This window comes from Otolemur garnettii, unplaced genomic scaffold, assembly GCF_000181295.1.
Source record: "Otolemur garnettii isolate 467f Iridium unplaced genomic scaffold, OtoGar3 scaffold00106, whole genome shotgun sequence".
Lineage (NCBI taxonomy): Eukaryota > Metazoa > Chordata > Mammalia > Primates > Galagidae > Otolemur > Otolemur garnettii.
The window spans coordinates 2,417,999-2,433,327 of record NW_003852501.1 but is presented as its reverse complement, the minus strand read 5'-3'; the positions used below and the strand labels follow the sequence as shown (position 1 = coordinate 2,433,327).

Below are 15,329 nucleotides of genomic sequence, written 5' to 3'. Positions count from 1 at the left end.
GAGGCAGGAGACTCGCTTGAGCCCAGGAGTTGGAGGTTGCTATGAGCTGTGATGCCAGAGCACTCTACCCAGGGGGATAGCTTGAGGCTCTGTCTCGAAAAAGAAAAATTTCTCTCGAAAGATATAAAATTGATAATGCTGGTTGCCACAAGAGACGTGGATTAGAAAAAAAATAAAATAGGCAGGGCCTGGTGGCTCACACCTGTAATCCTAGCACTGTGGGAGGCCAAGGAGGGTGAACTGCTTTCCCTCAGGAGTTCAAGACCACCCTAAACAAGAGTGAGACCCTGTCTCTACTAAAAATAGAAAAACTAGCCGGTTGTGGTAGCAGATGCCTTTACTCCCAGCTACTCAGGACGCCAAGCCAAGGATCACTTACATCTAGTAGTTCTGAGGATGCTATGAACTATGATGGCCATGGCACTGTAGCCTGGGTGACGAGTGAGACTCTGTCTCAAAACGAAAATAAAATATTCCAGATTAAAAAACAAACACAAGAAAATGAGTAGAGAAAGATATGAAATTAGAAATAGAAAACGGGAATTGTGGGAAGATGGCTCACAAGAAGCAGCTTTTGTGAGAGGCTCAGCCCAAAAGGAGAGATGTTGGACCGAAGTGGATGGAATCCAAGTAAGAGGAGCTCTGCACTGAGAGGACTCTGTGAGGTACACATCACTCAGGCTGAACCAAGTGGCAAAACAAGAAAGTGGAAGGAAAACAACAGTGCAGCTGTGGCACTGCAATGGCGAGCAGTGGACTCACCAGGAACAACCTATCAGTTCAACTAAAAAAGTATAATTAACATATTAAAAAAGAGGCTCAGCACCCATAACACAGTGGTTACGGCGCCAGCCACATACACAGAGGGTGGTGAGTTCGAACAGGCTCAGGCCAGCTAAACAACCACAACAAAAGAATAGCCAGGCATTGTGGTGGGCACCTGTAGTCCCAGCTACTCGAGAGGCTGAGGCAAGAGAATCGCTTAAGCCCAAGAGTTTTAGGTTGCTGTGAGCTATGACACCATGGCACTCTACCCAGGGCAACATAGTGAGACTGTCTCAAAAATACATATATATTAAAAAAGAGAAAAAAAGGAAGAAACTGAAAATACTCATGAGGAGTAATCAGCTGAAGAACTCTGGCAACATGAAAAATGTTGACGTCCCCAACACCTCCTAGGGAAGTCAAAGAAAATACAATAGAGAACCCTATCCACAGAGAAACTGCTGAAATGTCAGAAATAGAATGTAGAATATGGATGGCAAGTAAGATAATAGGACTGGAGGAAAAGATGGAAACAGAGAACCAGAAAACAGTTCAGAAGATATCTCAAGAAATTAATGAATTCAAAGACAAAGTCACCAACAATATAGACATAAAGAAGAAAGATACAGCAGTGCTGAAGGAATTGAAAAGGTATTTGAGGAGCTCCAAAATACAGTAGAGTCCCTCAGAAATAGAGTTGAAAAGTGCAAAGAAAGAATCTCAGATAAAGAAGACAAGACATTTGAACTATCCCAAGCATTCAAAAAGGTAGGAAAATGGAGAAAAAGAACAGAACATTCCCTGAGTTATAGGATCATTCCAAGAAATCAAACATGCAAATTACAGGGATTCCTGAAGGAGAAGAGGATGGTCACAAAGGCACAAATTCTCTGCTCCAAGACATTAGGGAGGAGAAGTTCCCAAGTATTGCAAAAGACACAGAAATTCAGATAGTAGATGGTTTCAGAACCCCAGCACAACTCTATCCAAAAAAAAGCATCTCTTAGACACATTGTAATTAATTTTGCCAAAGTTAATATGAAGGAAAAACTTCTATAAGCAGCCAGGCATAAGAAAAGTATTCCTTACAAAGGGAAAAATTATAAGGATGACGGCAGATCTTTCAGCCGAAATTTTCCAAACCAGAAAAGTATGGTCATCTACCTTCAACCTTCTTAGAACAATTTCTGGCCCAGGATCCTATACCCTGCTAAACTGAGTTTCATTTGTGAGGGAAAAATCAAATACTTCACTGATATCCACATGCTGAGGAAATCTGCCATGACCTCATCAGCTCTACAGGAAACACTTAGACCCATTCTTCATAACGATCAATAGAAGGGTACACCATCAAAATAAACTTACCCAGAAATTAAAGAACAAAGCCTAGCTTCCACAATGGTGAGAGGCATAAAATTAAGCTCTGGACCTCTGAAAAACAAGATGACCCAATCTATCAATTCTCTCAATTAATGTGAACGGTTTGAATGCTCCTTTAAAGAGGCATAGGCTGCCAGACTGGATACAAAATCTCAAGCCTTCCCAACTTCTTGCCTGTAAGAAACTCACCTTACCTCAAAAGATAGAACAAGACCAGGGTGAAGGGCAATGGTATTCCCGGCAAATGGAAAGCAGAAAAAAGCTGAGGTTGCAATCTTGTATGCAGATACAATAGGATTCAAACCAACAAAAATAATGAAAGACAAAGATGGACACTTCATACTGGTCAAGGGAAACAAATAAGTAGAAGAGATTTCAATAGTTAACATCTGTGCACCCTTTCTGAATGCTCCTTGATGTATAAAACAAACCCTAACTGATCTGAACAATATAATATCTTCCCACACTGTAATAGTTGAAGATTTTAACACCCCATTGCAGTACTGGACAGATCTTCCAAGCAGTAACTAAACAAAGAGATAATGGACTTAAACAAGACACTAAAACAAATAGACTTAAAAGACATTTATAGAATACTTTTGTTTTTTTTTTTTTTTTTTGAGACAGAGTCTTAATATGTCACCCTTGGTAGAGTGTCATGGCATCACAGCCCACAGCAAACTCCAACTCTTGGGCTTAAGCAATTATCTTGCCTTAGTCTCCCAAGTAGCTAGGACTACAGGTGCCTGCCACAATGCCTGGCTATTTTTTGTTGCAGTTGTCACTGTTGTTTAGCTGGCCTGGGCCAGGTTCGAACCCTCCACCCTCAGTGTATGTGGCTGGCGCCATAACCACTGTGCTACAGATACCAGCCACAACACTTTATCCTAACAGAACCAAATACACATTCTTTTCATCAGCCCACGAATCATTTTCCAAAATTGATTGTACCTTAGGTCACAGGGCTAACCTCAACAAGTTAAAAAGAATAGAAATTATCCCCTGTATCTTCTCAGACCATCATGGAATAAAAGTTGAACTCAACAACAACAAAAATCTTCATACTAAAATAAAATCATGGAAACTAAATACCTTATGCTGAATGACAGCTGGGTCACAGACAAAATCAAGAAGGAGAGCATTAGATTTCTGGAACGAAATGGTAATGAAGACACAAACTATCAAAACTTGTGGGATACTGCAAAGGCAGTCCTTAGAGGGAAATGTATAGCATTAGATGCCTTCATCAAGAAAACAGAAAGAGAGCAAGTCAGCAACCTAATGGGTCATCTCAAGCAACTGGAAAAGGAAGAAGAATCTAATCCCAAACCTGGCAGAAGAAAAGAAATAACCAAAATTAGAGCAGAACTAAATGAAATAAAAAATAAAAGAATTATTCAGAAGATCAATGAAACAAAAACTTGGTTCTTTGAAAAAGTTAATAAAATTGATAAACCCTTGGCTAGACTAACCAGAAACAGAAAAACAAGATCTCTAATAACTACAATCAAAAATGATAAAGGGGAAATAACAACAGATGCCACAGAATTACAAAAGATTCTCAACAATTACTACAAAAAAAAACTCTATTTGCAGAAATATGAAAATGTAGAGGAGATGGACTGATATCTGGAAGCACAATTCCTTCCAAAACTCAGCCAGAAAGATTTAGAAATCTTGAATAGACCAATATCAAGTACTGAAATACCATCAATTATACAAAATCTACCCCCTCCCAAAAAAAATCCTTGGACCAGATGGTTTCACACCAGAATTCTATCAAATCTTCAAAGAGGAACTAGTTCCTCTACTGCATAAACTTCTAAAATATAGATAAAGAAGGAATCCTCCCCAATGCATTCTATGAAGCAAGTATCACCCTGATCCCCAAACCAGGAAAGGACCCAACAAAAAAAGAAAACTATACACCAATATCATTAATGAATATCAATGCAAAAATACTCAACAAGATATTAGCAAACAGAATACAACGACACATTAATAAGGTTATACACCATGATCAAGTGGGTTTTATCTCGGAGACATAGGGTTGGTTTAACATACACAAATCTATAAATATAAAATACTACATACATAGAATTAAAAACAAAGACCACATGATTCTTTTAATTGATGCAAAAAAGGCTTCTGACAATATCCAGCATCCTTTCATGAGAAAAACACTCAAGAAAACAGGCTTAGAAGGACCCATTCCTTAAGCTGATAAGGCTATCTATAGCAAACCCACAGCCAATATCATATTATATAGAGTAAACTGAAAGCATGCCTGCTCAAATCTGAAGGGCAGACAAGGATGCCCACTGTCTCACTGCTATTTAACACAGTGTTGGAAGTCCTAGCCATCACAATCAGGCAAGAGAAGGAGATCAAAGGAATCCAAATGGGGGCAGAAGAGGTCACACTCTCCCTCTTTGCACATGACATGATCTTATACCTGGAAAACCCCAGGGACTCAACTACAAACCTCTTAGAAGTGATCAAGGAATACAGCAGAATCTCACGTTACAAAATCAATACCCACAAATCAGTAGCGTGTATGTCAACAATTGCCAAGCCGAGGACAAAATCAAAGACTATTTCTTTTACAATAGCATCAAAGAAGATGAAATACCTGGGAATATACCTAACAAAAGTGAAAGATCTCTACAAAGAACTATGAAACTTTGAAAAAGGAAATAGCAGATGTCAACAAATGGAAGAACATACCATGCTCATGGCTGGGAAGAATCAACATCATTAAAATGTCCATACTACCCAAAGCAACCTATAGATTTAATGTAATCCCCATCAAAGTCCCAATGTCATACTTTAAAGATCTTGAAAAAATAGTACATTGATTCATATGGAACCAGAAAAAAACCCAAATAGCAAATATAATTCTTAGAAATAAAAACAATTCTGGAGGCCTCACAGATCTATGGAATAGGATAGAGAATCTAAAGACGAACCCAGTCACATATCATCATTTAATCTTTGATAAGCCTAACAAAAACATGCACTGGGGAAAAGAATCCTTATTTAAGAAATGGTGCTGAGAGAACTCGTCCACATGCAGAAGACTGAAACTGGACCCGCACCTCTCACCATTGACAAAAATTGATTCTTGTTGGATAAAAGATTTAAATTTAAGACATGAAACAATAAAAATTCTAGAAGAGAGTGTGGGAAAAACACTCAAAGATATTTGCCTGGGAAAAAACTTTATGAGGAAAACCCCCCTAGCAATCGCAGCAACACCAAAAATATATAACTGGGACTTGATCAAGCTAAAAAGCCTTTGCACAGCTTAGAGTACCACAAACAAAGCAAACAGACAGCCTTCAGAATGGGAGAAGATTTTTGCACGTTATGAATCTGACAAAGGCCTGATAACTAGAATCTACAGACAACTCAAACAATAAGAAAAGTACAAACAACCCTCTCTATAAGTGGGCAAGAGATTTGAACAGAAACTTCTCTGAGGATGACAGACTAATGGTCAACAAACACATGAAAAAATGCTCATCATCTTTGATCATGAGAGAAATGCAAATCAAAACTGCTCTAAGATATCACCTAACCCCAGCAAGATTAGCCCACATCACAAAGTCACAAAGAACCAGATACTGGCATGGAATTGGAGAGAAGGGAAGGACTGCAAACTAATATAGCCCTTTTGAAGAGACATATGGGGGAATCCTCAAAGATCTAAATGTAGACCTTCCTTTTGACCCTGCAATCCCATTACTAGTTATCTACCCAGAAGAACAAAAATCATTTTACCACAAAGACATTTGTACTCGAATATTTCTTGCAGCTCAATTCATAAGAGCCAAGTCGTGGAAGCAACGTAAGTGCCCATCAACCCACGAATGGATCAACAAACTGCAGTATATTTACATCATGGAATATTATGCAGTCATTAAAAAAGATGGAGATTTTACATCTCTTACATTCACCTGGATGGAGTTGAAATACATTCTTCTTAGTAAAGCAAGAATGGAAAGATAAATAACCAATGTACTCCATACTAATGTGAAATGAATATACGAACAATTATATGTTCCTAAGAACAATTAAACACTATTATAGTCCAGATCGGGGTCAGGGGGAGAAGGAAGCAGGAGGGGGGAGGACATATGACAGAAGAAGGGAGGAAATGAGGCAGGATCTCACCTAATGTGCACATTGTGAGGGTGTATAACACGCCCTCTGGGTAAGAGGCTCTTCTACAAATGGGACTTTACCCTGGAAGTGAGAACAATGTAACCTAAATATTGTACCCTCATGTTAATTTGAATAAGTTTAAAAAAAAAAAAAGAAAATGATCATTGATGAAGTATGACAATTCATTATATTATTCTTTCTACTTTCATATACTTTTGGAATTTCCTACAATACAAAAAATATATTTTTTTAAAGAGCTCAATTTGGTGGCCAGGGTAAGGGGGGAAAGATTTTCACTATACATCTTTTTGTACCATTTGAATGAGAATGAATTTATTATCATCTTTGAAATAAAATTTTTAACACTGTCAAAGTCTAACAGATTTAATAAACCACACATTAACCAAAACATAATAAATGTTTCTCCTCACAAAAATAAATAGAATTAAAGACTTTGACTAAGCACCATGATATGTGGTAGCTTAAGCCATAAGTGTGCAAGGGAGATTGGCCAAGGACAGCTACATCTTGACAAAGGAATAAAACAAAAGAGGGAATTTTAAAATGCTAATAATTAAAATATGGAAAATAGGAGGTACATGTGCATTTTTATGCTAGAAGCAATGGATAGGCACTTTGAAGTTTTCTTTTGATAAATTCAAATAGATCCAATTTTTTCTTTCATAGTGAGTTCTTTGTGTCTTCTCTTAGAAATCTTTGCATATGCCAATGTCATAAATATATTCATCTATTTTTTTTAAAGGTTCACAGTTTTAGTAAGAAATGTATTAGTTCTTGGCTCGGCCTCTGTAGCTCAAGCGGCTAAGGCACCAACCACATACACCAGAGCTGGCGGGTTCGAATCCAGCCTGGGCCCGCCAAACAACAATAACAGCTGCAGCCAAAAAAAGCCAGGCTGCAACCAAAAAATATACGGGCATTGTGGCGGGCGCCTGTAGTCCCAGCTACTTGGGAGGCTGAGGCAAGAGAATCGCTTAAGCCCAAGAGTTGGAAGTTCCTGTGAGCTGTGACACCATAGCACTCTACCCAGGGCGACAGCTTGAGACTCTGTCAAAAGAAAGAAAGAAGGAAGGAAAGGGAAAGGAAAGGAAAGGAAGAAAGAAAGAAATGTATTAGTTCTTTTTAACTGCTACATCCCTCTGATCAAGTCCATTTCTAACCCTAAAATCAACATGACTCATGACTTGGCCTATCAATTTATAAGCTTTAGAACTAAACACCTAATTAGTATATGGGTCTTAAATTATTATATATGAATAGAATTAACAATATTTGGTATGTAGTGGATCAAAAAGATTAACAATCTTACACTGGTAGATCTCCAACTCCTGGCTTTTTAATTCCTCTAAGTCATTACCATAGGTTTTTGGGAAAGCCTTTGTTAGTAAGAAAAGAACTAATATGCTTTACTATTTAAAAGTCAGATAAAGCTGGGCATTGTGGCTCACGCCCGTAAATCCCTGGAAGTTAAGGCAGGATTGCTTGAGACCAGCCTAGGCAACACAGTGAGACCCATATCTTAAAGCAATGTTTAAATTAGCCAGGTGTGGTGGTGTGCACCTCTAATCCCAGGTCCTCAATAGGCTAAGGCAGGAGAATCAGGCCTTTGTGGCTACAGTGTGCTGTGATCATGCCCTCACACTCTGATCTGGGCAACAGAGTGAGATACTCTCTCTTTGCTTATTTATTTATTTATTTCCTTTAAATACTACAACTAGGCTGGCCACAGGGGCTCACGCCTGTAATCCCAGCACTCTGGGAGGCTGAGGCAAGAGAATCGCTTGAGCCCAAGAGTTTGAGGTTGCTGTGGACATCACAGCACTCTACCGAGGGACTCTTGTTGTCTTGGCACCTGTAGCACAGTGGTTATGGCACCAGCCATATACACCCAGGCTGTCGGGTTCGAACCCGCCCAGGCCAGCTAAACAACAATGACAACTGCAACAAAAAAATAGCCAGGCATTGTGGTGGGCATCTATAGTCCCAGCTACTAGGGAGGCTGAGGCAAGAGAACTGCTTAAGCTCAAGAGTTTGAGGTTGCCATGAGCTGTGACACCATGACTGTCTACCAAGAGCGACATAGACTCTTGTCTCAAAAAAGCAAAAAAAGTCAGGCTATAAAAGATGTTCCCCAAGCGGTATCTCTTCTCAGTTTATTTGCTGAATGAATGAATAATAGGTTGATGTTATTTCTCTTTCACACATGAAATAATTCTAATGAGAGTACAAAGCTGTCATTTTTACTAACTTGTATGAGTATAATATAAAGCACTGGCATACCTGTATTTCTTCACGTTCCTTTTTATCAGGAAAAGATCGCACAGCTGTAGTATACTTCTCAAAAACTTTGCGTTCCTTTTGTAGCTTTCTTGTTTCCTCCTTTTTAAACTCTTCTATTCGAGCCAATTCTTTTGCTTTCTGTTGTTCAAAGTCTGCAATTTCTTTCCTAAAATGACCAAACCATGTTACCATCTAAGTGGTCCCTCTCAATACAATAATCTACATATGGTACCAAAGCAGAACCTGGTGACAGTCTAGGAAGAACTGCTACCTATATCTTCAATCTATAGGCCTAAAATGCCAGCCAGTCCATTCACCAAAGCATTCATCCAACCACATATTCACCGAGCACCTCCTATGAATCAGCTGCTCTACAAGGTAGTAAAAAAATCACAGTGAAAAAAAATAATTATTATTCCCATGAAGCTTCTTACATTCAAATAGGAGAGATAGACAATAATAAACAAGATTAATAAGTAAAACAGATGGAGTACTAGAAGTATTAAGGAGAAAAATTAAGCTATGATGGAGATTAGGAAATATGAGGGTGGGAGGTTCACATTTTGGAGGGGTCAACTTGCTGAGATAACACAGGAAGTAAACCTGGAGGAAATGAAAAAGGAAGCCATGGGAATGTCTAAGATCAGCACGTGCAGGAGTGCCATGTGCTAGGGCCCTGTGGCGTAAGTGGAGCTGAGGCACACAAAGAACAGCCATGGGGTCAGTGCAGCTAAAGCAGAATGAGCAAAGGATGGATACTAGTCAAAAATATCAAAAAAGAAAAATACATATCAAAAAAGAAGATCAGATAAATTAGGGGCTTATAGACCACTGTGAGCATGCTGGATCTGCTTTGAGAGAAAACTGATCAGAGGAAGTGTCTGACGCCAGTGGGCTTTGGGTGCACGTGAAGAGCACAGGGAAATGTGGGGCAGCAGGAAGACCAGCAAGAGGCTAGACTTGGTGGCCTCTAGGAGGACGAGGCCTGAGTTCACAGGTTTGAAACCAGTCTGAGCCAGTGCGAGATCCAATCTCTAAAAATAGTCAGGCGTTGTAGCAGGTTCCTATAGTACCACCTACTTGGGAGGCTGAGACCAGAGAATCACTTGAGCCCAAGAGTTTGAGGTTGCTGTAAGCTGTGACACCACTGCACTCTACCAAGGGTGACAAAGTAAGACTCTGTCTCCAAAAATAATAATAATAAAAAGAAAGACCAGCAAGGAAGCCATTTCCATCACCAGGGAAAGCTGACAGCCACCAAGCCAAGTACAGCTCTGGGGACAGTGCAGAGGACAAGTTAGACGCGGAATAAGAGAGCCAGAAAAGATTTAAAGACAATTCCAAGACTTTTGGCCTGAGCAAACACAAGAACAGACTCATCGGGTGCTGAGACAGGGAAGACTAGAGAAGAGCAAGTACAGGAAGGAGTATCAAGGAGCTAATTTTTGTAAGTGATCAATTTAAACACTTAACAGCTCTCCACACAGAAAGACTGACTAGGAAGCAGGATATGAGGTATGAGCTAGGTTTGCTTTTAGGACATAATGGTGCCCTGATGATATGTAAAGCCTCAAAAATGGGTAAGTACACAGGAAGGAGAGCAGATAGAAAATATTAAAGATACTCCTATCTGAACAACATTAAAAACTTGTATAATGTACACACAATCATATATTTAAAAGCACAGATTGAAGGAGGAACACTTGCAGCACATTTGGCAAAGTTTACTATCCTTAAATAAATCTATATAAAACTCCTACAGTCAGTAAGACAGAACTAGAAAAATGAGCAGAGGTCAGAAGGAAATTTACAAAATAAACATGATAACACCTAAATACAAAAGCACGCTCAATTTTATCAATATTAAAGAAATAAAAATTTTAGGAAGTGAAAATGTCATAATTATCAGCTTAGCAAGATTTGAATGACCACTAAAGCTCCACTCTGGAGATGGGGAAGTGGATAAATAAATGACTCAGAAATTCATCCTTAGAAAGTAGTATTCATAGTGCCCCATGCCAGAGCAAACTGGCCCTGAACCATTGCCTGGCCTCTACCTATAGGCTGTTGGCACTGAAGTGGGTCGTACAGTGGGGGGGAAAAAAAAAAGAAAGTAGTATTTATTTTTAAAGGTAGCCTCAGCCCCACACAGTGGCTCACACCTGTAATTCTAGCACTCTCTGAGGCTGAGATGGGTGGATTACTTGAACTCAAGAGTGAGACCCCATCTCTATGAAAACTGAAAAATTAGCTGGGTGTTGTGCCAGGTGCCTGTAGTCCCAGGTACACGGGAAGGTAAGACAGGAAGATCTCTAGAGCCCAGGAGTTTGAGTTGCTATGAGATAGGTTGATACCACGGGACTCTATCCTGGGGCACAGAGTGAGACTCTATCTCAAAAAATTAAATAAAAATAAAAACATAAAATATGTATATTTCCTAAAGAATAATTTTATAGTAGTAAAAACCATAACAAGCTAAACCTCTATCAACAGATTACAGTAGTGTTCATACAACATAGTCATTTCAAGGCTATAGAAGATTAGGATGTGCTAAGAGGGTAAGATGTCTATTATGTGGTTAAAATAAGTCATATGAAAGAACAATGACTATAATAAAGCCCAGGGCTTGGAGCCACACTGGTGGTTCTGTGTCACCTACTAAGGAGGTAAACTTAAAAAACTTTCTTAACTTCACAGAGTTTCAGTTTCCTCAACTGTATTAAGAAAGAACACATTAGGGTGGCGCCTGTGGCTCAATGAGTAGAGCGCCAGCCTCATATACTAAGGGTGACGGGTTCAAACCCGGCCCCAGCCAAACAGCAACAGAAAAATAGCCGGGCAGTGTGGCAGGTGCTGGTGGTGCCAGCTACTTGGGAAGCTGAGGCAAGAGAATCACCTAAGCTCAAGAGGTGGAGGTTGCTGTGAGCTGTGATGCCACAGCACTCTACCGAGGGTGACAAAGTAAGACTCTATCTCTTAAAAAAAAAAAAAAAAAAAAAAACACAATACCTAAATTTAAGGACTGCATTTTGCTTAGAGCAGATCCTGTCTTAGTGAAAATGCTAAAAAAAATAAAAATTAGACATTAATGATTTAAGTGTTCTTTAAATGAAAAAATATGTATTTTTTGTTTGTTTGCCATTTTTTCTTTTTTTTTTTAATTCTTGGGGAATCATCACGGGTACAATGAGCCAGGTTACACTGCTTGCATTTGCTGGGTAAAGTCCCTCTATTAATAGTGTCCCACCCCCAAGAGGTGTGTCACTACCCCATGGCCCCACATCCCCCCCTTCTCTCTTTCCCATCCCTCATACCCTCCTTCCCCCACCATGTACTAGCATATGTCCTCTTTATCAGAATTGAGTATACTGGATTCTTGCTTCTCCATTCTTGTGATGCTTTACTAAGAAGAATATATTTCAACTCCATCCAAATTAATACAAAGGATGTAAAGTTGCCATCCTTTTTAGTGGCTGTATAGTATTCCATGGTATACATATACCACAGCTTGTTAATCCATTCCGAGACTGGTGTACATTTAGGTTGTTCTACAATTTGGCAATTGTAAATTGAGCTTCGGTACACAATCTAATGCAAACATCCTTGTGATAAAATGATTTTTTTCTTCTGGGTAGATGCCCAATAATGGGAATGAATGATCAAGTGGGAGGTCTGGTTTGAGTTCTTTGAGGATTCTCCATACTTCCTTTCAAAAGGGTTGTATTACTATCTTGAGCAAGTCCCACCAACAGTGTAAAAGTATTCTCTTCTCTCCACAACCACACCAGCATCTGCAGCTTTGAGTCTTTGTGATGTGGGCCATTCTCACTAAGGTCAGGTGATATGTCAGGATAGTTTTAATTTGAATTTCTTTGATAATTAGGGACAATGAGTATTTTTTCATATGCTTGTTAGCCAGTGTCTGTCTTTTTTAGACAAGGTTCTATTCCTCTCACTTGCCCATTGATATAAGGGATTGTTGGCTTTTTTGTTGTTGTTTAATTTGAATTCTCTGTAGATTCTAGTTATCATGCTTTTGTCCAATTCATAACATGTAAGTATCTTTTCCCATTCTGATGGTTGTCAATTTGCTTTGGTGGTTGTCTCCTTAGCTATACAGAAGCTATTCAGTTTAAGTCCTATTTGTTTATTGAAAAAATATATATTTTAAATTAATAAAGTATAGACATTTAAAAAGTTACCTGGGGTGCAGGCAGTGCCTGTGGCTCAAAAGGGTAAGGCACCAACCCCATATGCCCAAGGTGGCAGGTTCAAACCCATCCCTGGCCAAAAAAAAAAAGTTACCTGGGGTGCAAGAAGGGGTTTGGACTAAATTCTCACATCTTACCTATCACTACTACAATCAGTAGAAAAATAAGAATATTTCCATTTTATTTTTATTTTTATTTAGAGACAGAGTCTCACTTTATCACCCTTGGTAGAGTGCCATGACGTCACAGCTCACAGCAACCTCCAAATCCTGGACTTAGGTGATGCCTCAGCCTCCCGAGTAGCCCACCACAACACCTGGCTATTTTTTATTGCAGTTTGGCCAGGGCCGGGTTTGAACCCGCCACCCTCCGTATATGGGGCCAGTGCCCTACCCACTGAGCAACAGGCACCACCCAAATATTTCCATTTTAAAATACCTACTTTTCAGAATTTGATTTTTAAGCACAGCTCAGAATATAGTACAATAATTGAATTTTCTTGTTAAGTGGATTAATACAGATATATAATCCCTTATCTAGAATTTCTGGGCCCGATATGTTTTAGAATTCATAATTTTTCATGTTTTAGAAAAGAAACATGGGAGTAATTTCAGGGATGATGGTGGAGTAGGAAGCTCCAGGAATCATTCCCTCCACCAAAATAAACTATTGACCTGGCAGGACATGTCAGAATCAACTACTTGGGAACTGTGGAGTCTAACCAAAGACTTGCAGTACCTTGGGGAGTGCTAGATGAAGAAATAGCTGGGAAATTCAGGTGAATGTCAGTGTTTGCACAGCAGCAAATTCCCCTAGACACAGTCCTAAGGCAGGTAGCTGTGAGGACTACAGCCTCAATCCTGGGCACCTAGCAGGTGCCCCAGGTGAGCAAAAGGTTATCTTATCCTCTAAAACTCCAGGTGGTGGTTTGATCTGCCTCACAATTCACTGAGGGACTGGCACAGATTGGATGGAAAGCATCCAATACCCCAACTGGGTATTGTTTCAAACCCCTTTCCAGGAAATTTAAAGAGACAAAGAATATTGCCCAAAGAATTTAAAGAGACAAAACTTTTAAATTTTCTTTCCTTATTAAATCCAGGCATTTAGGCTTGGCGCCTGTGGCTCAAGTGGCTAAGGCACCAGCCATGTACACCCAAGGTGGCGAGTTCGAATCCAGCCCAGGCCCGCCAAACAACAATGACGGCTGCAACCAAAAAATAGCCAGGCGTTGTGGGGGGCGCCTGTGGTCCCAGCTACTTGGGAGGCTGAGGCAGGAGACTCGCTTGAGCCCAGGAGTTGGAGGTTGCTGTGACCTGAGATGCCATGGCACTCTACCCAGGCGACAGCTTGAGGCTCTGTCTAAAAAAAAAAAATCCAGGCATTTAAGGAACTCAATGTCATGTCACAGGCTGACCATGGAAATAACAGAATCCACTTCAGTGAGCACACATGACAAGGAATAAAGTCTTTGCTCTCAAAGAGCAACAGTGGAATTCCTGGTGTAGGAGAATCTGATTTCCTGAGTTACTACATGCAGTATTTAAAATGTTCTGTTTTCATCAAAAACTATAAAACATACAAAGAAACAGAAAAGTACTACAACCCATGCACAGGGAAGAAAAGAAACAAACAGAAACCATCACTGTGGAAAGCTAGACATGGGACTTACTAGTCAAAGACTTGAAATTAACTGTCTTAGCACTAGACAGATCATCAAGGCAAAAAATCAACAAAGAACACCAGACTTAAACTGGACTGTAGAACAAATAAACCTAACCGACATTTATAGAAAGTTCTACCCTAAAACTGCAGAATATATATTCTTCTCATCACCATATGGAACATTTTCCAAGATACCATATATTATACCACAAAACAAGTTTCAATAATTTTTTTTATTTTTTAGACACGAGTCTTACTTTGTCACCCTTGCTAGACAGCAACCTTAAACTCTTGGGCTCAAGTGATTCTCTTGCCTCAGCCTCCCAAGCAGCTGGAACTACAGGCGCCCACCACAATGCCTGGCTATTTTTTTTTAGAGATGAGGTCTCACTCTGGCTCAGGCAAAGTTTCTGTCTAGAATGACAAAAAAAGTTCTGGAAATAAAATGTGGTGATAACTGTATAATGTGACTGATATTTAATGTCTATTGCACACTTAAAAATAGCTAAAATGATAAAATTTATACATTTTAACAATAAAAATCCAGGGCAGCGCCTGTGGCTCAGTGGGTAGGGTGCTGGCCCCATATACACAGGGTGGGGGGTTCAAACCCACCCCCAGCCAATCTGCAACAAAAAAATAGCTGGGCATTGTGGCAGGCGCCTGTAGTCCCAGCTACTTGGGAGCCCAGGAGTTGGAGGTTGCTGTGAGCTGTGACATCATCACACTCTACCAAGGGTGATAAAGTGAGACTCTGTCTCTAAATAAAAATAAAATGATAATATTCTTATTTTTCTATTGATTGTAGTAGTGATAGGTAAGATGTGAGAATTTAGTCCA

The 15,329-nt window shown here is 39.6% G+C and overlaps 1 protein-coding gene and 1 non-coding gene across 2 annotated transcripts in view; one reads left to right on the top strand and one right to left on the bottom strand.

Moving 5' to 3' along the window:
* CENPJ (centromere protein J) overlaps positions 1–15,329 on the bottom strand; it is a 55,196-nt gene that overhangs the window by 16,381 nt on the left and 23,486 nt on the right. Inside the window, exon 8 of the mRNA XM_003796694.2 lies at positions 8,614–8,779. Within this exon, the coding sequence (XP_003796742.1) occupies positions 8,614–8,779 (166 nt within the window). The remainder of the gene's footprint in view (positions 1–8,613; positions 8,780–15,329) is intronic.
* Positions 10,568–10,706, top strand: LOC111727457. The gene has a single exon (XR_002775017.1). It is a non-coding gene; the product is annotated as a small nucleolar RNA SNORA42/SNORA80 family (small nucleolar RNA).